Consider the following 27,985-nt stretch of genomic DNA (forward strand, 5'->3'; position numbering starts at 1 on the left):
ATGAGGCATCTAACTTACATTACACATTTTTTTTCAAACAATGGAGTACATGTTGAAGACATCAAAGACATGCTATTGAGGAATTCGGCCCAGAAAGTCCATATAAAGTTCCAGACCAACCAACTGAATATACTAATAAAGCTAGTCACACTGATTTGTTCTTTCCATTGTACAGATTGTAGTCTATTAAAAATGCAATAATACTAGCTGAAAAATAAAAATATACATAACCTAATTTAAAACTTTTACTGATTAAAAAATGTAAACCATTATATGAGCCTTTGTTGAGTTGCATGCAATATTTTGCTGGTGGGGTTCTTGCCTTCCTGTTGATGAAAATGCATATTCTCTGAAGCTCAATAAAGCACATTGCAGTAAAGGGGGTGTGCCCATGTTAGCAAATCTGGGAAATAGAGTAATAACTTTGTTTCCCCAGCACACATATGAAAAAATGTCACAGGAATATAGGACAAACCACTGAAAATGAAAAAAAATGAATAATATAAATATAAATTACATAAACATTAACCAATGAATGCATAAATAAGTGGAAAAACAAGTAGTTCTCTCTCCCTCTTTCTTAAAATGAATAAATAAAATGTTTAAAAACTATGGGTATGCATACATACTATAAAAATTTAAAAATCAATAGAAATTCTGTAAAAGGCTTTTTCCTTTTAAAAAAATTGACGTACACTTTCTCCTGTTTCTGATTGCAGGAAGTGTTGAGGTTGCTGTATCAAATCATCTTTCAAATCTGGACTGCCTGAGGTCGCTGCAGGTTTTTAAACATTGCAAAGTTAATGACACCCTTGATGCCAGACATCATTCCCTCAGGCTACATGGAGCCCCTTTGGAAATGCTAAGCACATTCCAGATACACTTTACCAGCCATTCAACTAAGGAGACCTCTGCTAACAAAGCATACCGCCTGGATGGGTGCCATCTACCAAGAGATGCATCAGTACCCCTCTCAGATTGGTTGCAAAGTCAGCAAGCTTATGTCCATGAGAAGGATGAACTGTATCCATACAGTGGACACACAGAAAACAGCCTACCAACCGATTTAGATGAAATTTCCACGGCAGAACCTTAGCACAAAGATCCAAAGAACAGATAGTACTTGACCCTGCAGTCCCTGCCTAGAAGCACAAAGATAGAGCAAGTGAATACATGTGACCATAGAAAAATTTCGAGAGACACATTATTTTTCTTCATGGACCTTATTACGTCTTTTTTACTTTTTTATATTTTATTGGTTATGCTGTTACACTTATCCTAATTTTTCTCCTTTCCCCCCCCTCCACCCAGCAACTCCCGTAACAATCCCCCAACCTGTTCATGTCCATGGGTCATACATGTAAGTTCTTTGGCTACTTCATTTCCTATACTGTAATTTACATCCCCATGGCTGTTCTGTAACTACCTATTTGTACTTCTTAATCCACTCACCTCTTCAGCAATTGCCCCTCACCACCCTTCCTATTTGGCAACCATCAACATGCTCTCCATATCCAGGACTTGGGTCTCTGTTCTTGTTGCTTAGTTTGTTTTTTAGATTCATTCGTTTCTCTCTCCCTCTGTCTCTCTGTCTCTCTCTCTCTTATATCCAAAATGTGTTTATTGGGATGGTTCCCCACTCATCTTGATTCAGGTAATTTTAGCGATGTGTCCTTCTGAAGGAGCATCCTTCTGTAAACCTTGCTTTTCCTCCTATAGGCTGACAGAGGACAGTGGAGCAGCCAACACACAAGACTACCATTTGTGCACGGCTAAAGACGGTGGTGGTTTTACAGCATCCTGGCACTTCACAGGATTTCGGGCTCTGCATAAGGTGCTTCTTCTTGTCTTTCCTCCTCTCCTCTTCTGGAGATGGATGAAGGAGATCCTTTGCAAGAGGCATGTTGAAGTGGAGAGTTCCTCACCCTCAGAAAAGCTATATTCAATTACTGATAGATTGTCTTGTTTGCTATTTTATTGTTCATAATTTTGATCTTCCTTTTTATTTAATAATTCCCCTTAATATTACATGAATAATGGTTTGATCATGATGAATCCCTTTCCTGTTTTTTGGTGTGGGTTAGGGCCCTTGGATTTTAAATGATATCTTTGCTGGGTAGAGCAATCTTGGCATAGGTCCCTGCTTTTCATGACCTTCAATATTTCTTGCCAGTCCCTTCCAGCCTGCAAAGTTTCTTTTGAAAAACCAGCTGACAGTCTAATGGGAATTCTCCTGTACATAACTAACTTCATTTCTTATGCTGCTTTTAAGACTCTCTTTATCTTTCACCTTTGGTATTATATTTTTTTTCTTCTTGACTTTAAGGTCCCTCTTTTGTGAGGTGATCTGCATTCTTCACTCTGGATTATGGAATATAATAGAAACTGAATGACAAACTACATTGTTCCTTGCATCTTAAACATTCATTTTCATACCTCTTTTTTTAAAAGATTTTATTTATTTATTTTTAGACAGAGGGTAAGGGAAGGAGAAAGAGAGGGAGAGAAACATCAGTATGTTAGGTTGGAGTCGCTCAAGAAACCAGACGGATGCAATGAGCTAAGGATCAGGGTTTGTTAGCAGGAATAAGAGGGAAAGTGGAGCCAACCTAGGGAGGTTGGGGAGCCAACCGAGAGAGATTAAGACCTGCTCGGTTGTTCTTAGGGCAGGGTTTTTAAGCACAAAACCCCGCGAAGAGTAACTGGTTGGGGTGTCAGAGTCTGACTGGCTAGAGCTGGTTGCTGGGTGCCATTTCTGCTGACCACTGTTCTTGATACAACTTGTCGGGCTCAAGTTAAAGCTGCATCCTGTTATGCTGGATTGGCCGACCCCAGACCCCAGTCTTAGCTGGGCATCTGTTTGTCCTGGGTAGGGTCGGCGGGCATTTTCCCAGGGTACAGTTTCTCACAGTACAGTTTTCCCACCTGGTGATTTTCCATTCCAGCTAGGTCTACCTACGTCTGTCACAGTGTGCCAGAGATATATCTATCGATTGGTTGCCTCTCGCTTCCCCAAACTGGGGACCTGGCCCGCAACACAGGTTTGTGCCCTGACTGGGAATCATACTCATGACCTTCCAGTTCCCAGGCCAGTACTCAATACACTGAGCCATACCACCTAGGGCTAACCTTCGGTGTTTCAATTATGATGTGTCTTGGAATGGGCCTCTTTGTACCCATCTTGTTTGGGACTCTCTGTGCTTCCTGGACTTGCATGTCTATTTACTTCACAAACTTAGGGATGTTTTCTTTCACTATTTTTTAAATAAATTTCGAACTTCTTGTTCTTTCTCTTGTCCTTCTAGCACCCCTATGATGCGAATGTGGGATCTCTTGAAGTTGTCCCATAGGCTGCTTATACTATCCTCAGTTTCTTGGATTCTGTTTTCTTCTGGTTGTTCTGATTGGTTGTGGTTTGCATCCCTGTTCTGTATCATTAATTTCTCAGCTTTATCAACACTACAGTTGTCTGTATGCAAAATTGTTCTCTATTTCAATTATTGTATCCTTCACTTCTGACTGGATTTTTTTATACTGTGGAGGTCCTCCCTAACTTTCTAGACCGTACAAATAAACAGATTGAAATCTGTACATGATTGATTGCTAATTTCCTTTGTTTTGCTCTTTTTTCTTGAGTTTTTATCTCTTTCTTTTGGGCCATGTTTGTCTCCTCATTGTGGCAGCCTCCCTGTGTTTGTTTCTATGTGTGCGTTTGGCAGCCACCCTGTGTTAGGTAGAGCTGTTTTTACTCTATGTCTTGGTAGTGTGGCCTAATGTGGTGTCTGTAGGGTCCAGGGGCACAACTTCTATCACCCAAGCTGGGTACTTGAGGTGTGCCCTTCATATAGGCTAAGTACGCCCTACTCTTGCAGTTGAGACTTTGTGGCTGTTGGCAGATCAATGGAAAGGATTTACCCAGGCCATTCAGAAGCAAGGATTGGCTGTGACCACTGACCACCAACTGCTGCCATCCATGGATGATCAGCTGTGCAGGGGCAGGGTGGTGGTGCTCTGACGTGGTCTGCAGCTGTCTAATGGGTGGTGTCCCTGGGGTTCTCTAGGTATTTCAGGCCAAGGTCAGCCCTCACCTGTCATTTGCTCTCAGCCACCCTGCCTGAGCTACAAAGCAATCTGAGATGGCTGCTACTTGTGCTGGGCTTGGAGATTCCCAAGCAAAGCCTTGCTATGCATCTAGGCAGGCTGCTGTCAGTGCCAGTCTTGGGGCTCACTGAAGACAGCTGTAGTTTTCTTGACAGAACTTAGGAGGTTGTGAAGCATGAGCCAAGACCAGCCATTCACATAAAAATGCAGCATGGGTGGGCCCATAAATTGGGTGGTATAGAGTCTCTAGGGATCTGTAAGGCAGGTCAGTTAGCCTGGTGGATGGTTCCAGATATGGCACCAGCTTGCCAGCTCTGGGGTGGTGGATTTAGAAAAGGGATGATGGCCTCTGCTTACCTTGAAGCCAGACACATCAGGATCTCCGTGTATACCAGTGGTGCCTTTCAAGCTGCTATACAGGTGCTAGAGGTCAGAAGGAATGAGTTTTGAGTATGTGAGTCTGTGTGGGGGACTTTCAGAGAAACTGCTTGGGACTCCAGAGTGTCTTCCACCAATTAAATCCCCACTTGTTTTTGCAGACAGAAGTTATGGGGACTTATCTTCCAGGCACTGGAACCCTGGGGAGGGGCCTGGACTCCTTGCTCCCCAGATATCCCTCCCAAATTTTCTTTCACCACACATGCGTGAGGGACAAGGCTGTTCTTCATCTGTGCCCCTCCTATCAGTCTGGATGGATGAGGTTTCTTTAATTCCCTTGTTCTCAGACTTACATTCAACTCTGTATGATGGTTCTGAGCAATGGTGGTTGTATATTTTAGTTTTAACTTGGATGTGGTTGTGTAGACGTGAACCATGTCTGCCTATACCACAACCTTGACCACAAGTCCAGAAACAATTTGGATATAGGCAAAAAAGGGACCAAACAAAACAGAAACTATGAGCCTCTGAAGTTCTTTGGGGCTGGGAAGAAAAGCAAATGGACTCTCCTTAGTTAATGAGGTTTCTCTATTGGAAGTGTCAGAGCCACAGGACATCGAGTGACGTGTGGCCCTAGAATATTATGATAAAGTCTTGAAGGCATTCTCAGAAAAGAGAAGCCCCCGTGGAGCTTCAAGAGTATCTTCCACACACTCAACACAACAGATGACCCTGTTATCTGACAGCTGGTGAACATCTAGAGCAATATGTTGGCCATCGACGGCAATCTGGTCCCAAATATGAGCTACATGCACACCGAGTATTCCTGAGACGCTTCCATCCAGAATCAGGTCTCACCTCTTCTTTACAAAAGGCACAATTATGACACGGACCTCATGACAATGAGCCCTATTGAATGAAAGTAATTTCTGCAATTTGTCCTGCAACCTGGCCATGTAGTCAAATTACATCAGCCAAAGCTTCCCTGAGACCTGGGTGAGCCTCTGAAACAGGTAATTTATTATTGAAGAATGAAACATGATGGCCTTCATGGCCTTCCCTTACTCTTCTATATTTCTCATCTTAATACCTTCCTATATGTTTGTCACCTCGCTGTTTTTCTTCAGGTTCTTAGGAATGAAAATTACCCATACATTGTAGAAAGAAGATATTCAGGGTGGCCACATTTCCAGCAGAGCAATAGCTCAAGTTAGCTCTGTCATTCTTAGAACTTAGTTCCCTTAATGTAAAGCCCATTGGGACTTACCTGTTCTCTGGCTGCACAGAGCATTTTCTCATATTGCTCTTAAAGTAATGAACATTGTATATCTACTCATCATTAATAACATTCTCTAGTTTGCTCACTCCATAACTTTTTATAAATTTAACTTAATTTCATTTTTTAAAATACTTTGTTTTTCTAGAGAGAGAGGAAGGGAGGAGAGAGAGAGAGAAACATCAATGTGTGGTTGCCTCATAGTGCCCCTTACTGGGGACCTAGCCTGCAAAGCAGGCCTGTGACCTGACTGGGAATCCAACAAGCAACGTTTTGGTTTACATGCCAGCACTCAATCCACTGAGCCACACCAGTCATGGCTCCATAACTCTTTAACAGAAATAATCTTCAGTCCCCATGCAGAAAATGTCACTGCATTAACAAATGAAATTATGATCATTTCCATGCAAGGTGGAGAAATATAATAATCCAAACATCTTTCTCACCTTCAGATGCCCACGTTCCAAAACTTCATGGGTGGTAATCACAGCCATTTTCGTACAAGATGTAAATTTTGTACATAACCACTATTTCCAGGAACATGTTAATATTCACAGAAGTTAAAATACATCTTACTTCAGAAAGTTCAGTCAGAGATTTCATATGAAAAACAATTATTTTTAGCCCTGGCTGATGTGACTCAGTGGATTGAGTGCTAGCCTCCAAACTGAATGGTCACCAGTTCGATTCCCAGTTAGGGAATATGCCTGGGTTACAGGGCCGTTCCCCAGTTGAAAGGTTGTCAGAGGCAATTGATATGTTTCTCTGACACATGGGTGTTCCTCTCCCTCTTTCTGCCTCCCTTCCACTCTCTCTAAAAAAATAAATAAAAATTTAAATAATATAATCGTTTTCAGGCGTTAGAACACAAATACTGACTGCTTCTGCCTGTGGACACTGATGAGTAACCATCCTTGAAGTCTCCTTCCTGCAGTTGCTACGTCTAAGTCCGAGTCTCCCTGAGAGCCCGAACAGCTAAAGAAGCTCTTTATTGCAGGTTTGAGGTTTGAAACGTGTGATGAGGCTCTGAGGAGCCACGTGGAGCAATGGCAAATGCTCACAAGCTGTGCGATGAAAGATCCAAACACCAAGTGCCCCAGAGGCTTGGGGGTTGTGACACGTGCCACACTGGAGGAGGTGGATGTAGTCAAGAACACACAGCCACATGAGGTGGGTGGAAGAGTTGTGGAACCAAAGAGCCTTTGTCAGGAGAAACTTCCCTAGCCCTGCTGGGCTTTGGCTCAGTGGATTGAGCTCTGGCCTGGGAATCGAAATGTTGCTGGTTTGATTCCTGTCAGAACACATCTGGATTGTGGACTAGATCTGCAGTTGGGGGCACGGTCAAGACAACAGATCCATGTTTCTCTCCGTCTCTCCCTACCTTATGCTCCCTCTAAAAATAAATAACTGAAACCTTTTTAAAAAATGATTTTCACAGACCTGGTGCCCCTTAACTGTAAATTCTTTAGTTGATGGTATCAAAAAAGACAGTGAAAAACATCACCGAACAGATTATTTGAATGACGTGGAGAAACTGAAGTGACTGAAGTCATTACTGACCCAGGCAGTGGCAAAAAGAGAGGCTCTGCTTTTGTAACCTTTGATGACCATGCCCGTGTAGACGAGGTTGTCATTTAGAAGTCCCATACTCTGAGTGGATAATATTCACCACAGTGCATAATATCCCAGCCTGTCATGCAAAAGATAAGTGAATGTGCAGAGAGACCAGCCATGAATCACTGGGGTCTCATCAGTCCTGAGCTGTGTGCACTAAGCTCAGAAAAGAAGTAGGCAAAATGCAGCTAAGGCTCAACGTAGTTTCCCCTGGAGAGAACAATGCAAATGACAGATAGGGTTCCCATGAAGACTGTGAGGCAGATGTTAAACACTACAAGGTATCGGAAAAACACAGAAAATTCACGGTAATTAAAATAATGAAAACAGCAGATAGCTGAGTTTCTCATGTCTCTGGCCCTGCTGTCCTCCTGCCTTGTGCTGAGGGCCTAATGTGCTATGGTGGAGATTGTCCCCAGCTCTGGAGCCAGACTCACATTCTTGAATCCGGCCACTTCAATCTGACAACTGTCTGCACTGTGATGTTGGAAAAACCCCTTCCTCCTCTAGATCCTCTTTTCCCCAGAAATACACTAAGGGTTACTAATTCCCAGGGTGTAGTTAGGATTAAGATAACAATTTTGATCAAAATGCAAGCCTTGGATAATTTTTATTCAAGGATGAAGGCTGTTCTTTCTTAAAACTATTATTCTCTGGATTTTAGAGAGGGTAAGGAGGGGAGAAAGAGATGCAGAGAAATATCCAAGTGCAAAACCATTAATTGTTTGCCTCTCCCATTCTCCTAACTGGGGAACTGGACCAAAACACAGGCTTGTGCCCTGACCAGGAATTGAACACGCGATCTTTTGGGTTGTGGGACAACTTTCAACCCAATGTGCCACTCAATCCAGGGAAAGGGTATTTGTATCTCTATTTACACAGGAAAACACTGAGGCCTATACAGTGAATCACTTTCCTGTAACCATAACTATGGTCAATAACCTAAGATTTAAACCCAGGTTGCATGACCAAGATCTGTGGAGTCTAATCACTGTTTTCCTGTCTTTGGCTTCTGGGAGGGCTTTCAGGCTCAACAAACACCCACTGACCCTCATACCACCTGGTGCACCTTCAGGTCCCGCTGCAGCCCAGCAACCCAGGTGAAAGACCACAGAAAGGGCTGAAAAGTTAGAAGCAAAATTATTATATTACTTAATGACTGAATTTACAAAAGCAAAGAAGTGTGTTAATAATGCAGATTATTTTATAAAGTACATGATAACTACCTACACATTCTTTACAGCAAAAAATCCAAAAATTTGGATATGTTTTCCACTACTAAAACCAATTTTTCCATAAGAACTATTATTCCATGAAACAAAAATTATTTGTTATTCAAGGAGTGAAAAATTATTTGTTATTCAAGGAGTGAAAATGGGTGACATTACAACATAGATCTTTGTTGTTTCACTCTCCTATTTTCTATGAGTAGCCTAAAATTACAAAACAATAGGTAAAGTATGTGAGCATAGAATATATTAAAAACATACCCGTTTTACATACACTCCAGAAAAATGCTCATCATAAATCCTTAGAAAAGTACCACTAGAACAATAAAAAGAAAATGACAAATATATGAAAAGAGCTAAAATTATAAAAAATAAACAAATCAACATTATTGTTAGAGTGGGGGAATGCAACCCTCATACACTATAAGTATGAATGCATAAAGGCACAAGGAGTTTAGATCATAACTTGTTAGGTACTTCAACATTTAAATATTAAATTTCTGAGACATACATTTCCACACTCTGAGCATATAAAATTAAACTCATTTTCAGAAAGTTTTTTTCAGTATCATTACACTGAACAAAAAAAAAACATTTCCTACAATCTAACCTTTTACAAAGTGAGACCTCGCCAACATCAAAACGCTAAAGACTCACGGCTAAAGATTTCCCATGTTCACTTCATGCTGGAATCCTTTCACCAGTGTGAACTACGATTAACACGCCCATGGAAATGAGTTGAAAGATCTCCCACATTTCATGTCATCATAAAGGCCTATCTCCTCTGCAAACTCTCTGATAAGAAAGGATTTAGAATCAAAAAATATTTTCCCACATTCCCTGTACTCATAAGGCTGTTTACCACAGGAAACTGGGAATGGAAGATTGTGGTATTAAAAAAATTCTCATATTGCATATATAAAAAACCTTGTGTCAGTGGAAATCACTGATACTAGAAAAACATTTCCCAAATTCAGTGCAGGCATAAGGCCATTCTCCAGGGTGACTCTCTGATGACAACCGAGGGGACAGCTACAGAAAAAGGATTTCCACTTTCACTGCTCTCATATGGCCTTTCTCCAATGTGAAGACTCCAAGGAAAACAAAGATTACTGATAAAACAATTCCCACATTCCCTGCAGATATAAAACTTCGCTACTGTGGGCAGTCTGGTAACAATGATAGTTAATAGATAAAAGATTTCCCACTTTCACCACATTCATAAGTGTTTCTTTGGTGTGAACTCTTTGAGGGTAATGGAGGTGCCTGGTACACATAAAGGATCTCCCCATTTAGTGCGCTCATCAGTGCTTTATCCAGTGTGAACACTCTGATGAAAATGGAGGGCAGAGCTACTGGTACAAGATTCCCCATGTTCACTGCACTCATAAGGCCTTTCTCCAGTATGAACTTTTTCATGGTGACGGAGACCAGAGCGACTGGTGTAAGATTTTTCACATTTACCACATTTATAAGGCCTTACTCCAGTGTGAACTCTGTGATGATGACGGAGGGAAGAGCTATGGGCAAAAGATTTTTTGCATTCACTGCACTCATAAGGCCTTTCTCCAGTGTGAACTCTGTGATGTTTACGAAGCTCAGAATTTTGGGTAAAAGATTTTCCGCATTCACTGCACTTATAAGGCTTTTCTTCTATATGAACTCTCTGATGATGACGGAGGGAAGAGCTACAGGTAAAAGATTTTCCGCATTCACTGCACTCATAAGGCCTTTCTCCAGTGTGATCTCTGTGATGTTTTCGAAGGTAACAGATACGAGTAAAAGATTTACCACATTCACCACACTTATAAGGCCTTTCTCCCGTGTGAAAATTCTGATGATGACGGAGGTTAGAGCTTTGGGTAAAAGATTTCCCACATTCACCGCACACATAAGGCCTTTTCCCAGTGTGAACTCTGTGATGATACCGGAGGCCACAGCTACTGGTGAAAGATTTTCCACAGTCACCACACTTATAAGGCCTTTCTCCAGTGTGAACTCTCTGATGAGAATTAAAGTTAGCTTTTTGCTTAAACAATTTCCCACATTCACCACACCCATAAGGCCTTTCTCCAGTGTGAAGTTTCTGATGATGGCTCAGACCAGAGTGACTGGTATAAGACTTCCCACATTCACCACACTTATAAGGCCTTTCGCCAGTGTGAACTCTCTGATGTACACGGAGGGCAGGGCTACTGGTGAAAGACTTCCCACACTCACCACACTTAAAAGGCCTTTCTCCAGTGTGAACTCTCTGATGAACCTGGAGGGCAGAAATTCGGCTAAAAGCCTTCACACATTCAGTGCACTCATAAGGCCTTTCTCCAGTGTGAACTCTATGATGAATACGGAGGGCAGAAATTGTGGTGAAAGACTTCCCACATTCACAACACAAAAAAAACTGTTTTCTAGTAAGGAATCTCTGGTCAACAAGTGTGTCATCACAGCCACTGGCTTTCTTGTGTTCTCTTGGGGTGTAATATTTTGTAGTTTGTAAAGTCATTCCACACTTAGAGATTTCATTTTCCCTGTGCATGGTGTAAGCAGACAGTTGCTCAAGATGTCCACAGCTGATGAGCAAGCATTTTCCATCCTGACTAGAGCTACAAGGCTTCCACAACACCTGGGAATTGCAGTTCTTTGCAAGCGAGACCCTGTCCTCACTGCTGATGAAACAGTTATGTGTTGTGTCCTGCTCCTGGTGCTGGTGACGCTGTGCACTGAAATAAAATGGTTTTGCACATGCCCCACACCTCAGCAGTGCTGGGCCCTGTTGGGTTCCCTGCTGGTCAACAGAGAAGAAAATGTGTCTCAAGACACACCCACAACTCTCACATGGGTGGTTCTTCTGGGAAGACAGTGCTGACTTCAGATTCATAGCCCTTGAGACTCTTACATTAACATTCTCTTCGATGGGTGCCTCCCCATGCTCTGCTCCACAGCAGCAACCTGAAGAAAAACAAACGCTAGTGAAGTCCATACTGACCTATAGGGAATGGGTTTTCTCCTCATGGATTTACATCAGTTACATCTGACATGATTTTATATGATGATTTCCAAGACAAAAGAGAGTCTCAAAAAATGCCCCTCAGGGCTGTAATACGGGGAACTCATTAACTGAAGGATACCAGGAAATGGGGGAATCTAAGGAAGAGCAGCTGGCTTTAGAAGTTAGTCCTGTCATAGGGGCTGCCTGCAAACCCTTCCTGCTTGTGTTGGGAGACTGTAGAGAATATGACTGTGTACCAAACCATTAAAATCAACCACAGGAGAGCAGATGCTGTCTTAGTTTTCTATAGAAATATGTGCACACTTCAAGGTGCAAAATGCATTGATCAAAATGGGAGAGCACACGACAAAGACTCCTCAAAGAAAGGGTTTTGGTGTACAAGTTAGACAGGCAGAGATGACCCTTGGCTGGAAGTCAAGTGTATGAAGGAAAATTATTAAAAGTAACAAACAGCCCCGGCTGGTGTAGCTCAGTGGATTGTGTGCGGGCCTGCGCCAAAGGGTCACCAGTTCTATCCCAGTCAGGGCATGTGCCTGGGTTACAGGCCAAGTCCCCAGTCATAGGCACATGATAAGAAACCTCCCATTGATGTTTCTCTCGCTCTTTCTCCTTCCCTTCCCCTCTCTCTAAAATAAATAAATAAGTAAATAAAATGGTTTTTAAAAAATATAACACACAGATAAGGTGCCCACATGGGAAAGGACAAGTTTAATTAAGTGTGGCCACTAGCAATGGTGAGGAATAAACTCAAAGAGAACATGTTCCTCACTATGCTTTAGCCAAGCCTTCGAATCAAATACTCCCTACCTCCCATACCCACTGTGAGCCCATACTGTCATGGCTGGATGCCTGATCCTCTGTGATACACAAAGGAGTCTTCCAGTTCCCTTCCCGATGGCCAATTATGTGGAATACAGATGGTGCAACTTCACAGAGAAAGCAGAAGAGGTGAATAACCACACTATCATAGAACAACTCTGCACCAAAAAACAAAAGTTAAAGATCTATGTGAGTGACCACAGAAAGATGGCAGAATAAAAAATACAAGATTCAATCCCCTTCAAGAATAATTAGACCTTTATCCATGATGAACAGTGTCCCTACAGGAAAGGGGAAGAAGCTTAAGAGACAAGTTATTTCAAAGAGCTCCAAGTTGGAGCATAATACAAAGAGCTCCGTGAAAGAATAGCAGGAAAGACTGGCTCAACAAACAGGGTTAGATTCAAAAGACAAAGGTAAGAACTTCTGGGAGACACTGCGCTTGTGCTACTATTGACTCTACTGGCCACCAAAGACTCTAAGAGGTCACTAAATATTTGGAATACTGCAGCCCTGGCCACTGATGACCCCTTCAATGTTTATAACATTGACCATGGTCATGGGGCAGCAGTAAGAATAGGAAGTGAAGCTTCTCATCAGCCCAAAACACAACACACCACCCACCAAGCACCCTTGTGTGCATATGCAGATAAAACTCTCCTCTAAACAGAATTGGTTCCAGAAATCCAAAAAAGTGACTGCTTCATCAAATATCTGACATCAACACTCAGACAAAAAGAAATATGAAAAAAATTACAAAAGAAACATCACAATGTTGAAGTGAATTAAGTCAAATTATGGAGGTATATACATTGACAAAAAATAATTCTAAAAATCATTTCTAAAAATTTCAGTCAGGTACAAGCAAATACACATGCAACTCAACATAATGAACAGAAAAACATGGGAATAAAACACAGGTATCAGTGAGAAAGAAATCATAAAAACAATGAAAAAGAAATTTGCAGTTGGAGAATACAATGAATAAAATGAACAATGCAAAAGAGTTTCAAAAGCAGGCAAGATCAAGGACTAAAAAAATACATCACCTCAGAGGCAGGTGATTTAAAATCCTCTATGTAAAACAACATGTGAGGGCAGCGCTGGTGAACTGTGCAACGCCACAGCGATAACCTGGATCTGCGCCATGGGAGCCCCACAGGAGGGGCCAAAAGGAGAAAATGAGGGAGAGACAAACATGAGGGGAAAGAGAAGCATACAAAATTGGTTTTAAAAAATGAACTACAGATTGACTTCAAAATATGAAAAAGAAAGTTGAGAGTTCCGGTCAAGATGGAGGTATAGGTGGAAACCTTTTGCTTCCTCGCACAACCAAAAGGAGGATAACAACCAATCTAAAATCAATAAAAAAACAAAAATGCCAGAAAATCAAACTGAATGGAACTCCAATGACCAAGGAATTAGAGAAAAAATCAGCTAGAACAACCAGACTGGTAAGGCTGCAGACTGGGGCAACTCCACAGACGTTGGGGGCGGGGCTGGCTGCCTAGCACCTGAGGCTGTGCAGGAGGGGCTGACTTAAGGGGAAAACTGAGGATCAGAGGTGGCTGTGGACTACTTAAGAGGTGGAAGAAACTCCCAGTCTCACAGGAGAGTGCCTTGGAAAGTGAACTAGAGAGGAGCAGTCTGGAGAGCTGCATTGTTCCCTCTCTGGCTCCTCCCCCACAGGCAGCAACACAGCACAGCAAGGAGGGTTGCCCTGAAAGGAGGGAATACCTAAGGCCCCACCCTCTTACAACTTAGTTGCGCCAAGACAAAGAAATAGGGCCCAAATAAAAGAACAGAGCAAAACTTCAGAAAGAGAGCTAAGCGATGAGGAGATTGCCAACCTACATGATGGAGAATTTAAAGCCCTGATAATCAAAATGCTCACAGAAATGATTGAGCTTGGATGAAAAATGAAAAAACAAATGAAGGATACCCAAAGTGAAATAAAGCAAAATATTCAGGGAATCAACAGTGACAGGAAGGAAACCAGGAGTAAAAGCAATGATTTGGAACAAAAGGAAAAAATAAACATCCAACTGAAACAAAATGAAGAAACAAGAATTCAAAAAAGTGAAGAGATTCTTACAAACCTGTGGGACAACCTGAAACATTCCAATATCCAAATTATAGGGGTGCCAGAAGGAGAAGAGCAAGACCAAGAAATTGAAAACTTATTTGAACAACTAATGAAGGAAAACTTCCCCAATCTGGTGAAGGAAATAGACTTCCAGGAAGTCCAGGAAGCCCAGAGAGTCCCAAAGAAGTTGGACCCAAAGAGGAACACACCAAGGCACAACATCATTAAGTTACCCAAGATTAAATATAGAGAATCCTAAAAGAAGCAAGACGAAAGGAGAGAGTTACCTACAAAGGAATTCCCATTAGACTATCAGCAGATTTCTCAAAAGAAACCTTGCAGGCAAGAAGGGGCTGGAAAGAAGTATCTGAAGTCATGAAAGGCAAGGACCTACATCCAAGATGATTCTATCCAGGAAAGCTTTCATTTAGAATGGAAGGGCAGATAAAGTGCTTCCCGGATAAGGTCAAGTTAAAAAAGTTCATCATCATCAAGCCATTATTATATGAAATGTTAAAGGAACTTATCTAAGAAAAAGAAGACCAAAAATATGAAAAGTAAAATGAAAAGAAACTCCCAACTGTCAACAAATGAACCTAAAAGAAAAGAAAAACAATGAAAACAAAAACTAAGCAAACAACCAGAACAGAAACAAAATCAGAGAAATAGACATCACATGGAGGGATTTCTTTGGGGAGGGGAAAGAGAGAAAGAGGGGGTAAAAGGCACAGGGAAGAAGAAGCATAATTAGTAGGCATAATATAGACAGGGAGAGATAACAGGTTTGGGGGGGCACAGTGGATGGGGAATAAAAGGGGGAAAATTGGGAAAACTATAATAGCATAATCAATAAAAAATACTTAAAAAAAAAAAAGGAAATTTGAACAGCCATGTTTAACATCCTCCCAGGTCCCTGTACACATTCAATGCAAACAGGATTTCAGCAGGACATTTCATAGTAAAATGACAAAATCAAAAACAAAAAAATTTGAAACAACAGAGACAATGGAAGCTCCTCTCGTAAGGACAGCACTCCCATAAGGCCAGCAATATTTTCCTCTGAAGGCACCTTGCAGACTGGGAGAATGTCAAATGATATATTCAAAACGCTAAAAGAAAACATCTGCAAAGCACAATGCTTTATTCCAAAAACCTCATCCTCACTTTAACAAGCAAAAAACCTTCCCCAGACACAAAAGAGGAAGACATTCATTTCCACTCATCCTGACTTACTGCAAATGTGGAAAAAAAAAAAAAAAAAAAAGACCTGTGAGCTGAAATAAATGTGTACTACATAGAAGCAGGAAACCGTGGGAAAGTGTAAAATTCTCTGGTAAAGCCAGGATGCCATCAGGGTCACAAACTAAGACAGTTCACTGGTGGATGTACTTTATGGAACTCTATTGTATAGGACAATAAAGTAGATTAAGAATAACAATGGTGACAATATTTGTGAATAGACACACAATATAGAAAGAGGTGAACTATGAAATCAAAACATGTAAAGGGCTGGTGTGGCAGAGAGTCACAGGGTAGAATTTTTGAATGCAGTGAAGCTGTTTTCAGGTTACAACAAACTGTTAAAAAAATGAGTTCCGTGAAAGTCTAATAAAAGCAAACCACAAGCACAATCCTGTGCAATGGATGCACAAAAGAGAAGGGAATGAAATCTCAAAAAAAAAAAAAAAAAAATCCAAAAAAGAACTGGCTGGTGTGGCTCAGTGGATTGAGTGCTGACCTGCAAACCATGGGTCACCAGTTTGATTCCCAGTCAGGGCATGTACCCGGGTTGTGGGCCAGGTCCCCAGCTGGGAGTGCGTGAGAGGCCACCACACATTGAAGTTTCCCCCTCTCTTACGTCCTCCATTCCCCTCCCTAAAAATAAATGAATAAAATCTTTAAAAAAAGAAAAGGAAAGGAAAAAAATACAGCAAAATGGGAAGACAAAAGGAACTACAAAAGAGGCGGAAAACACGACAACGTGGCAACACCTTTCAAAGACAGGAGTGGGTGAAGGGATAAAAAACACAAGACACAAAAGCATTTGACATCTTGTGTCCTGTTGGTTGTCGCCAGTTTGGCTCAAATAAACACTTAAAAAATTCTCATGATGGGTGAAACAGGTAAAGGGATTAAAAAGTAGAAACTGGCAGTTACAGAATAGTCACGGGGATATAAAGTACAGGCTAGGAAATAGGGTCAATAACATTCTACTGATTATGTGCGGTGTCTCAGGGAATCGGACTCAGGGAGATGACACTCAGTAAGTCATACAATGTGTAATCACAAAACTAATATCATAATGTATGTCAACTGTATTTAAAAGTAAAAAAATATATAGAATAAATAAATAAATTGAAGCCTGGTTGGGCTTATCTGTGCTCCAAAAAGAAAAAGTAAGTCCCCAAGACACAACATATGCTGCTTCCATGAGAATCACTAAATCTTTATGCACACAAATAAGCTGAAAATAAAGAGATGTAAAAAATATTCCATTCAAATAACACCAAAGAGAGTGGGGAGGATAACAACTGTAACTACTATGTGCCCAACAATAGAGCACCTAAGTACAGGAGCAAACAATATGAGATCTGAAAGCAGAAAACTCAAGGCAGCACTACTAGAGACCTTGAATATTCGCCTTCCAACAATGGGTAGATCATCCATTTCCAAAGCAGTAAGGAATTGTTGAAGTTTGAAACACTGTTGAGAAAACAGAGTTGATAAATATATGCATAGTATTTTATCCACCCCTGGCCAAGGGGCTCAGTTAGTTACAGTAATGTCCCATTCTCCAAAAGGTTGCGGGTTTGATTCTTGGGCAGGGCACAAACGTAGGTTGTGGGTTCAATCCCCTCCTACAGGCACTTCCAGGAGGAAATCCATCAATGCTCCTCTCTCACATTGATATTTCTCCTTCTTCCTCCCTTCTTTCTCTAACAATCCATACAAATATTTTGCAGAGAGTACAAAAAATATATACACCTGTAGAAATGTTCGAGAATATAAAAAATGCTTTTTCTCAATGTGAAATCTATTTGGCTTCTGGCAATACCACTGAGGTCAGATCCTTCCCTATGAGGGTTCTGTACAGCAGGTGTGGGGGCAGCAGGGAGAGAAGGGGGCAGTGCAAGCAAACCAGCGCTGCCAAGTCCAGGATCGACCCAGAACACCGGGGAAGTGAAGAGTGCCCGCAGTCCACATGGGAGGACGGAGCCACCCCTGAGGAATGAAGGGAAAGGGGGACATGCAAAGCCTTGTCCAGGTTACTGGTGAGATGGAGAGTGTTTTTTTTTTTTTTTTTAAAAACTGTGAGTTAGTTTATTAAAATGTGGAGCAATGAACAACAACTAAAACAAAACACCCCTGCAGACACGGTCAGGGGCCAGCCTAAGACCAGATGCTGCTGTCCATCTCTCCCTGGGTATGTGACTGGTCAGGATAATTACAGCTTAGGATAGAAAAAGTGCAACCCTGAGGAAGGGGTGTGCAGACAAGGCAAAGAAAAGTGCACGGGGAGAGTCGGTGTCTTACCCAGCGATGATATGAGAGCATAGTTCTCCAGCATCACATCAAAGTATAGGCGTCTCTGAGCCTCATCCAGAAGGAGCCATTCTGTCCTGGAGAGATACACGGCAACATCCTCAAAGGTCACAACAACCTATCAAAATTAATACAAATGAATCTGGAATAATCTCTCTGATGCCCTTTTTCCTACTCTTCCCCACGCCCAACCCCTTCGATGGGTCCTCATTTCAGAGAAGACACCAGTGCTTGGTGCCAGAACTGCCTGCTGTCACTCTCATTTATCACTCATATCACCCTCAGCAAAGTCAGGCAGGATAAGAGAAAGTGGGGCAGATGAAACCATCTAATCTAAGGTCCATACCTGCAGGGCCACATTCTTCCTGCTAAACAATTGCGCTGACTCTCCAGGATCATGCCTCTAAAACACAGCCATAAACGGGCTTACGCTTCACCCTTAATTCCAAACACCAACAATCCTGAGCCGTTAGCTCACACTTCTTCTAGCTGTGCACACACTGTGTGATCTCTCCCTGCTTCACAGCTTCACACCCAGGTTCACTCCCTCAGCTCTGCCCCCTTCACCCTCCTGCATAAAAGAGCCGCCACTTTTGCATGACTCCATCCTCCACCCTTCCACAGATTCAGACCCATGTGAGCTGCTCACAACATGTTTCCATATGGTCTTTGTAACTGATAAAAGTGTTAAACAAAAAGAACCTTCTGATATTCCCAAAGGGAATTAACCTACCTCCACCATCTCCAGCCCAGTGGATGGAGCCTCCAACTGCTTCAGCTATTAGGACCAAAAAAACGCTGGGGTGGTTTTGAACCCTTTCCTTTCTTCCTACAACTGCAAAATCTTAAACTATACTTCTTTAAAAATGTAAAAGGGAGAGGGGTGTTGGAGGTGGAAGAAGGTATGAGATAAATGGTAATGAGAAAAAATATGATAAAAATATTAAAGGATGGATCAAGAATCCAACCTTTTCCCCTACCCTTGAGGCCCAACGCGGGTCCATCAGCTCTCCTCAGGGTCATAGAACTCCCCAGGGTCAGGGCCCCCTGCATCCTCCATTAACCCCCAAACTCTGTTTCCCACTAGGCAGTCAGATAGAGACTGTTTAACCCAGGAGAGACCAACTCCTTTCTCTTATGCAAATGCCCCATTATCCCCCTAATAGATACCCTAATTATCATTTGGCCACTTTACAAGTCTGATCTTTGAATCCCTTGTGCCTTCTGTTTACCACAAACAAAGGAGACTTGAGGGACCTATTCCCAGCTCTGTGGCATCTCCAATCATTGGCAGGTGCAAATGTTCCTTCCTGGATAACCTGCCTTCAGTGCTTACAGTGGCTGCCTGTGTGGGAAAAAAAATGATGCAGCGACATACTAAACCTTACCAGCTTAGAGGAGTCCTCCCAGATGGCCTTACAAACTAAGAGACTGAAAAGACCCCTATATGTGGCCTGAAATTAAAACTTTCTAACTAAAGCAAATCATAGCAAGTAGTCATGTCCTAGGCCTCTATGTCCCCTAAGGAAAGTTAACTTTGACCTTAACTGAGCCCATCTTTGTATTTTTGCACCTTTGGAATGTCAGGAAATTTCCTTTTTTCTTACCCCTCGTGGCACAAGCACTGCATGAGAGCAGAGACCAAAAAACTACACAGTGTTATTATTATGTTCATTCATTAAATGTTAAATATCTTACACCCAGTAATGTAAAAGAATTGCATCCATTCATTTTTATCTTTTATACAATATCAAGGATTTTCCTGCTTTGTTCTCTCCCACCTCCCTAAGCCATCACCGATGGAATTCAAGTTCCCAACTTACACATTTTCCTTTTTGATTCTGATGTATAAAATAAGTGGTAAAACTGCCATTTTCCAAAGTATTTTCACACTCCACTGAGATTTTTTTCCTGGAAATCATCCCTAGTATGGCTCAAATAAACAATTTTAAAAGTCTCTACTGTTTGAATGTTTCTCACGGTTCAGACCAGAAATGGGAGCCCAGCCCCCAGGTACTTGATAGTGCCCGGGACCTGCACTCAGGACTGGGGTACCCCCAGGTTCTCCTCATTTGAAAGTTGGAAAATTACCAAGGGAAGTCTCTTTACACACTACACAGTAATGTCACCACGAGGAAGGGACTGGGACACCCTGTCCGTCTTATTCTAGTTTGATAATGATCTTCAACTTGAGAACCTGTGGGAAGACGCAATCAACCACCCTCAGTCCCTGGCCAGCAGGTCTGTATCTCAGCCCAGCCCCAGGTCCGGGGAAGTCCCAAGTTTCTCCCAAGTGCGGTGGCTTATCAGCTGTCACCTTGGACAAGGGCTCCCTTTCCTGTGCCTCACTGTCCTCATCACCCACTCCAGTCGGTTTTCTATCTCGGTTGGATCTAAACGGCTTTCAAGACCACGACACAGCCCATGTCTCTCTCTATCCACGACCATCCCTGGCTCCCAGGACCCTCAGAATGAAGGTGCAACTCCTCCACCTCCCAGTCAGGACGTGATTCCGCCTCCGGCTGTTAACAGCAGATGTCATGCCCAGGCCAGGTGTGCGGGTCTTTCGGGGTCCACGACACCTGCACACGTTTGGAAGGCGGCACCTCGGCGGGTCAGCCACGCCAACCCCGTCACAGCGGGGGTCACCCACGAGCGCCTCTCGGTCCCGGGCGCCGGGGCTGCAGGACGTGACCGGCAACCCGCAGCCAGGCTGCAGGGCTGAGGGAGGAGGGCCCGGGGTCGCGCACTCACCTCAGCCGAGCGCCTCAGCGCGCTCGCCGCCATCGGACTCTGTGGCCGGAAAGTGGCGGGAGCCGCGGGCGAAGAGGGTGTCCCTGGTGTTGGGGTTACTGTCCCAACACCGACGCCGGACACCCGGGCGGCGCACTCGGTCTCACAGCTTCTGTGGGGAGCGGCACACTGGCGCCTTCTCCATTGGATCGTGGGACCACGAGACCCGGACCGAGCAATAAGGAAACTGAGACAAGAGGAAATGTCCGCCAGGAGACCGACGGAAGTCCCGCCCTACGGCCGTGACAAACGGAAGTGCCTCTTGGAGACTTCCTGGACTCAGCCTCGCCTGCCTTCTGGGTAATGTAGGTTTTAACGTCTACGGCTGGAGTCTGCACTCCAAGGCCCGGGTCCTGTATTTCCCGAGCCGACGCCAGGAGTGGCTTTGCCGGTTCACAGCCCAAGGATACCAAGAATACTAAATCCGCTCTATAGCCACCCGAATGGACTTCATTTCTTGGGAGGTGTCTGCTATGCCTGCTGGACCTCTGATTCCGGCCATGGGTCAGGTGCCTCCTTCTGGGGTAATGCTGTTGGCGGACGTTGCCCTAGTTCCTAATGCTCTCTATCCTGCATCAGGAGGTCCCACAATGCAAATTAAATGTAATAAATAATACACTGATACTTAAGTGCATCTGTGCCTGGTACAGCCAGAAGTCTTATCTCTGCCTGCGCTGCAGTGTGACTGGATTCCTCACTGATGTGATCGGATGCCTCTAACTTGAATTACACACTTTTTTCAAACAATGGAATACATGCTGAGCTCATCAAAGACATGCAATTACAGGAATTCAGCCCAGAAAGTGGATGTAAAGTTCCACACCAACCAACTGAATATACTAATAAAGCTAGGGACACTGATTTGTTTGTTCCTAAGTGCAAATTTTAGTCTATTAAATATACAATAACTCTAGGTGAAAAATAATAAATACATAATTTTATTTTTTTTAGATTTTTATTTTATAAACATTTTATTTATTTATTTATTTATTTATTTATTTATAGAGTTAGGGGGAGGGAAATAGGGCAACATCAATGTGTGGTTGCCTCTCACATGTCATGTACTGGGGACGAGCCAGGGATCCCAGGCATGCGCCCTAACTTGGAATCCAACCCATGACTGTTTGTTTCGCAGGCCAGCGCTTAAGCCATTGAGCCACACCAGCCAGAGCTATCTATTTATTTTCAGAAAGTGGGGAAGGGGAGGGAGAGTTGGCCTGAAACCCAGGCATGTCCAGGACAGGCAAGTGAACCAACAACCTTTTGGTCCACAGGCCTGCACTTAATCCACTGAGCCACACCAGCCAGGACAGGGGGTTTCTCATCACAGATCTGCATCTGTAACATCAGTGCATAATTCCATGGACAAATTTTAAGAAACTGAGACAGACTCTGAAAAACACCACTCTGAGTGGCAGTTCTGTATAACTTGGCCACTAATGACTGTAAGTAAGGGCCCCTCATTAAACAAAGGCCACTAGGATTGGATGTGACACAAGGAAGAGAGGAGGGTTCAGAAGTCTCTCTGCAGATGGCTGCCTACAAAAGCCTTCCTGCCATTGATGTCAGGCTGTGTAGAGGATATGAATGTGTCCCAAACCATGAAAGTCAACCGCCACACAGCAGATGCTGTGCAAGGTTCATATAGAAACATGAGCACGCTTCAAGGCATTGACCAAAGTTGGAGAGCACAGCCAAAAGACTCCTCAAAGTAATGGTTGTGGTATAGAGGTTAGAGAGGCAGAGTTTAGCCCTGGCTGCATATCAGATTAGAAATTATACCTATTAAAACTAACAAATAGGACCTGGATGGTGCGGCTTTAGTGGATTGAGTACAGGCCTGTGAACCAAAGGGTGGCAGGCTCAATTCCCACTCTAGAGCACATGCCTGGGTTGCTGGCCAGGTCCCCAGTGGGGGCACACAAAAGGCAACAACACACTGATGTTTCCCTCTCTTTCTCCCTCCCATCCCCTCATTCTAAAAATAAATAAATGCAATCTTTAAAAAAAAGAAAAACCTAATGAATTGGCTAAGTGCCGACACTGGGAAGGGACCAATTCACTAGGGTGTGGCTTTTAACAAAATTAAAAGTCAAAAAGAACAGGCTCCTCATTATGTTTTAAAAAGCCCTGGCATCAAATGCGCCCCAATGCCATTCACAAACACCAGACCTTCTGTGAACCCAACCTGTCATGACTGGATTCATGTCCCTCTTGTGCTACACACAGGACTCTTCCACTTCCCTCCCAGTTAAGCAATTACATGAAATACTGATGACTCAACTCTTAAGAGAAAACAAGAGATGAAAAACAAACAGTATCATAGTACTACTTAGCACAAACAGACCAGAGGAAAACCTATGTGATGACAGAATGTAATGCTAAGTAAAAACAAATATTCAACCCCTTTCCAAAATAATTAGACAATTATCCATGATAAAAAGCATCCGTAGAACCCTGGCTGGTGTGGCTCAATGGACTGTGCACTGGGCTGCAAAGCCAAGAGTTGCTGATGTGATTCCCAGTCAGGGCACATGCCTGGTTTGTGGGCCAGGTCCCCAGGAGGGGGTGCACAAGGGGCAACAACACACTGATGTTTCTTTACCTTTCTTTCTCCCTCCCTTCCCCTCTCTCTAAAAATAAGTAAATAAATCTTTTAAGAAAAGCATCCCTAGAGGAATGGCAGAAATGCTTAACAGACCAGTTTTTCCAAAGAGCCATAAGTGGATTATAAAAGAACTAAACAGAAAGAATTGCAGGAGGGACTGACTTAGCAAAGATGTTTCAATTCAAAAGACAAGGATGAGAGTTTCCACACCAAGCCACTGTGCATGTGCTACCCTGGACTCTAGAGACCTGTTGTGTGAATGACCATGGCAACCATTGTGTCTGAGAATTTCAGGATTCTCAGTAATATCTGCAACTTCCCACAAGTTTCATCTCAAAGGAACCTACAGAAGTTGTCAGCAAGGATATGAAAAGGAATACCCTTGGCCACAACGTCATTTATGAAGGGTATCCCCAGCAGTATTTGCCATCAAAGATGCCAAAACAGGTCACTAAATATTTGAACACAGGCTGCCCTCCCCACTAGGACCCTACAGTCTTCAGATCTCTGACCTCAGCTCCTGAGATAGCAAGAAGAATGAGAATTGAAACTTATATTCAGCTCAAAACACATCACCTAACAAGCACTCTTCTATGCACATGGAGATAAAACTACTTCTCGCCACGGCTGGTGCAGATCAGTGTGTCGAGCACCATATCTGAATCCTGACACATGCCTGGTTTGTGGGCCAGATCACCAGGTGGGGTGTGCGAGAAGCAACCAATCAATAATTCTTTTGCTCATCAATGTTTCTCTCCCTATTTCTCCCTGCCATCCCCTCTCTATAAAAAGAAATAAAATAACTTAAAAAAAGTTTATGGACAAAAATAGCTGGAAAATAAAGCGATGAAAAAATATTCCATACAGATAAAAACAAAGAGAGCAAAACAAGCTAAAATTGTATCACACAAGAAGACATCCTCATACACTGTCACAAGAGAAAAAGGTGATCATAAAATGAAAAAGGAGTCAATTCATCAAGAGGATAAAAATTTTAATTACTATGCATCCAACCACAGACATCTAAATGTATTAAGAAAACAATATAAGATCTGAAGTCAGAAAATACAACACAACAATAGCAAACAACTCAAATATTCACCTATCAAAAACAGGTAGATGTAATGGATTGAAACCAATAAAGAACTAATGAGACTTCTGCTCAAGATGGAGTCGTAGGTATACATGTCTTGCCTCTCAGGCAACCACAACTATATCTCAAAACAAATAAAAACCTCAACTGTCAGAAAATCAAGCTGTATGGATGTCCCACAACCAAGGATTTAAAGAAGCCACATTCATCCTGACAGGTGCCTTTTACAGGGATTCAAAGCAGTGCTACCTAATACACAGAAACACACACAGGGAAGCTGCAAAATTGAGGAGACAAAGAATTATGGCCCAAGTGAAAGAACAGAAGAAAACCCCAGAAAAAGAACTAAATGAAATGGAAATAACCAACCTGTCAGATGCAGAGTTCAATACATTGCTAATCAGGATGCTAAAGAGCCCTGATTACCCCTGGCTGGTATAGCTCAGTGGATTGAGCGTGGGCTATGAACCAAAGGGTCACCAGTTCAATTTCCAGTCAGGGTACATGCCTGGCTTGCAAGCCAGGTCCCCCCACAGTGGGGGCTATGTGAGAGGAAACCAGACATTGACATTTCTCTCCCTCTCTTTCTCCTCCCTTCCCCCCTCTCTAAAAATAAAAAAATTAAAACCTTAAAAAAAATAAGAACTCATCAGTACAGCAACAACGTAAAGGAAGAGATGATGGCTACACTAAGTGAAATAAAGAAAAATCAACAGGGCAGGAAAGAGAGCCGGGATTCAAGTCAAGGATTTGGACACGAGAAAGAAATAAATATCCAACTAGAACATGAAGAAGAAACAAGAATTCAAAAGAACAAAGGTAGTACAAGAAGTCTCTAAGACATCTCCAAATGTCCAACAGCCGAATAACAGGGATGCCGAAAGAAGAGAAAGAGCAAGAAAGTGAAAAATTATTTGAGATCTGCCACAGGAGGCCTACACACCGCTGCAGCCACGTCTCTAGTGATTCCTGAGAAGTTCCTGCACTATTTGCGAGTGTTCAACACCTATGCACGACGGAAAATAGCCTTTGCCATCACTGCAGTTAAGGGTGTGGGGTGAAGATATGCTCACGTGGGGTTGAGGAAAGCAGACATCAACCTCACCAAGAGGGTAGGAGAGCTCATAGAGGATCAGGTGGAACTGGTGATTACCATGATGCAGAATTCACTTTATTACAAGATTCCAGACTGGTTCTTGAACAGACAGAAGGATGTGAAGGATGGAAAAATACAGCCAGGTCATGGCCAATGGTCTGGACAATAAGCTTCATGAAGACGCGGAGCAGCTGAGAAAATTCGGGCCTACAGAGGGCTGCGCCACTTCTGGGGTCTTTGTGTTTGAGACCAGCACGCCAAGACCACAGGCTGGTGGGGTCATACTTTGGGTGTGTCCAGGAAGCAATAAATCTGTAGGCTTTGTCTGTTAATAAATGGTTCCCACACACGCACACACAAATGAAAATTTATTTGAAAGATAATGAAAGAAAACTTCCTTAGCTTGGTGAAGCTAATAGACATAGAAGTCCAGGAAGCACACAGAGTCCCAAACAAGTTGGATACACAGAAGACCACACTAAGACACATCATAATTAAAATGCCAAATATTAAAGATAAAGAGAGACATTTAAAAGCAGCAGAGAAAAGCAAAGAGTACCCAAAAGACAATCAGTTGATTTCTGAGAACAAGATTTGCAGGCAAGAAGAGACTGGCAAGAAGTATTCAAAGTGATGAAAAGCAAGGACCTACAACCTAGATGAGTCTATCTAGCAAAGCTATCATTTAAATAGAAGGACCGATAAAGTGGTTCCCACACACAGTAAAGCTATAGGAGTTCATCACTGCAAATCCCTTATTACATGAAATGTTAAAGGGATTTATTGAAGAAAATCAAAACTATGAATATTAAAAATACAACAAATTCAGAACTAGCAACAACTGAATCTGAATCAAAACAAAAATTAAAAAAAAAAAAAAAACTAAAGAAACAACCAGAACAGGAACAGAATCATAGATATGGAGATAATTTGGAGGGTTATCAGATGGCAGGAGGAAGAAGCAAAATGGGGGAAACCACATAGGGATTCAAAAGCATAACTTGTAGGTACAATATAGACAGGGAGAGGTTAAGAACAGTATAGAAAATGGAGAAGCAAAAGAACTTACAAGCACGACCCACGGACATGCAACAAGGTGTGAGGATTGATGGATGGAAGGGGTACTGGACACAGTGGGTCAAAGGAGAATAATTGTAACACCTGTAAAAAAATAATTGATAAAATATATGTAAAAATACAAACTTACTGTAGAATTTAGAGAGACACTAGCACACACTTGAAAAACATGTCAATAAAAGGTTGTAAAATACAGGCAGCAATATAAACAAGCTTGTGAATAACGTTAAAGCTAAGGGCTATGGATGAGCATAGAGTTCAACAGGAGGAGACTGAACTGTACGTACAAATGTGCTGACAATCTCTACTTGGGGGAACATAGCTGCACCCATGGTTATTATCCTCTGGAACACGACCTATTCCATTTTTCTTGTATACACTGAATCCTAAAAAGTGTACTTGTATCTCTTCAATAACTGCGAAAATCAGTGTGACTTAGAACTAGTGATAGGTTACCATGGAAATGCAATAACATCAAAATAATGCTGAAGTCCCAGGTAACTTACAAGAGCTGCTGAGGGCTGCTCCATGTGGAAACTGGATAATCAGAAACACTTAGAAGGACTTTAGAGATTCAGCACTAATCCAAGGCATTCTACTGACAGCAGTGAGGAGGAAACACCAAGGGGAAACAGGTCGATTTTCAGACACTGTCCACGCATGCCACCTGGTGCCTTTAAACGCATTGTGTTATGGCTTGGCTGGAGTAGCTAAGTGGACTGAGAGTGGGTCTGGGAACCCAAAGGTCACCGGTTTTATTCCCAGTCAGGGCATATGTCTGGGTTGCAGGCCAGGTCCCCATTTAGGGGTACAGGAGAGGTAACCAGACATTGATATTTATCTCCAACTCTTTCTCCTTCACTTCCCTTCTCTCTAAAAATAAACAAGTAAGATATTTTTTAAAAAATGGATTGTGTTGTTAGGAGCATATCATAAGATCAGATTGCAAACATCCCCAAGGATGCTGTACACTCATCCTGTTCTCTGAAAAAGCAATCAGCCATAACAATGCTAACACAGCCGTGCAGACACAGACCCAACATGATTTGGCCAATTGGCCTGTCTTGAGGAATCAGGAAAAGAATCTCACTCTGTTCAGAAGGACTTGTGTCTAAAGAAATATCTCTGGTGCAGACACGGAGAGGTTGGAAAGGGGGATGTGGTTGCTGAACACAGTCAGGGCTGCAGGGAAAACATGGTGAGCCCCGCTTCTTCATCCAGCCAGTACTTGCAGGGGTGTCCAACCTTTTGGCATCTCAGAT

The 27,985-nt window shown here is 42.6% G+C and overlaps 1 protein-coding gene and 1 pseudogene across 5 annotated transcripts; one reads left to right on the top strand and one right to left on the bottom strand.

Moving 5' to 3' along the window:
- Positions 1-1,224: 1,224 nt before the first annotated feature.
- Positions 1,225-27,983, bottom strand: LOC112313585 (small ribosomal subunit protein eS27). Of its 5 annotated transcripts, XM_071219872.1 has the most exons (5): positions 27,814-27,983; positions 26,716-26,807; positions 18,048-18,174; positions 4,459-4,524; positions 1,225-2,361 (listed from the first exon to the last, which is right to left on the bottom strand). In XM_071219872.1, exon 5 carries the CDS (start codon positions 1,901-1,903, stop codon positions 1,661-1,663), a length of 243 nt encoding a protein of 80 aa, XP_071075973.1. In that variant the 5' UTR covers positions 1,904-2,361; positions 4,459-4,524; positions 18,048-18,174; positions 26,716-26,807; positions 27,814-27,983; the 3' UTR covers positions 1,225-1,660. The 5 variants fall into 5 exon arrangements, 4 of the variants coding, with proteins under 4 accessions (XP_071075973.1, XP_071075971.1, XP_071075972.1 ...); XR_006656830.3 differs by lacking the exons at positions 4,459-4,524; positions 26,716-26,807; positions 27,814-27,983 and adding exons at positions 8,860-11,547; positions 20,811-21,035 and having other exon boundaries at positions 1,912-2,361; XM_071219870.1 differs by lacking the exons at positions 1,225-2,361; positions 4,459-4,524 and adding an exon at positions 8,498-11,547.
- Positions 24,854-26,046, top strand: LOC112313922 (small ribosomal subunit protein uS13-like; annotated as a pseudogene).
- Positions 27,984-27,985: the final 2 nt, after the last annotated feature.

The sequence above is a fragment of the Desmodus rotundus genome, chromosome 12, assembly GCF_022682495.2.
Source record: "Desmodus rotundus isolate HL8 chromosome 12, HLdesRot8A.1, whole genome shotgun sequence".
Taxonomy (NCBI): Eukaryota; Metazoa; Chordata; class Mammalia; order Chiroptera; family Phyllostomidae; genus Desmodus; species Desmodus rotundus.

Excerpts from the sequence above, each read along its gene's own strand:
- LOC112313585 (XM_024570182.3), bottom strand. The coding sequence starts at position 20,843 with ATGGCGGCGAGCGCGCTGAGGCGCTCGGCTGAG. Across the intron at positions 18,175-20,810 it reads CGCTGAGGCGCTCGGCTGAG|GTTGTTGTGACCTTTGAGGA; the intron begins GTGAGTGCGCGA and ends TAATTTTGATAG. Across the intron at positions 11,548-18,047 it reads TGCTCTCATATCATCGCTGG|GTTGCTGCTGTGGAGCAGAG; the intron begins GTAAGACACCGA and ends GTTTTTCTTCAG.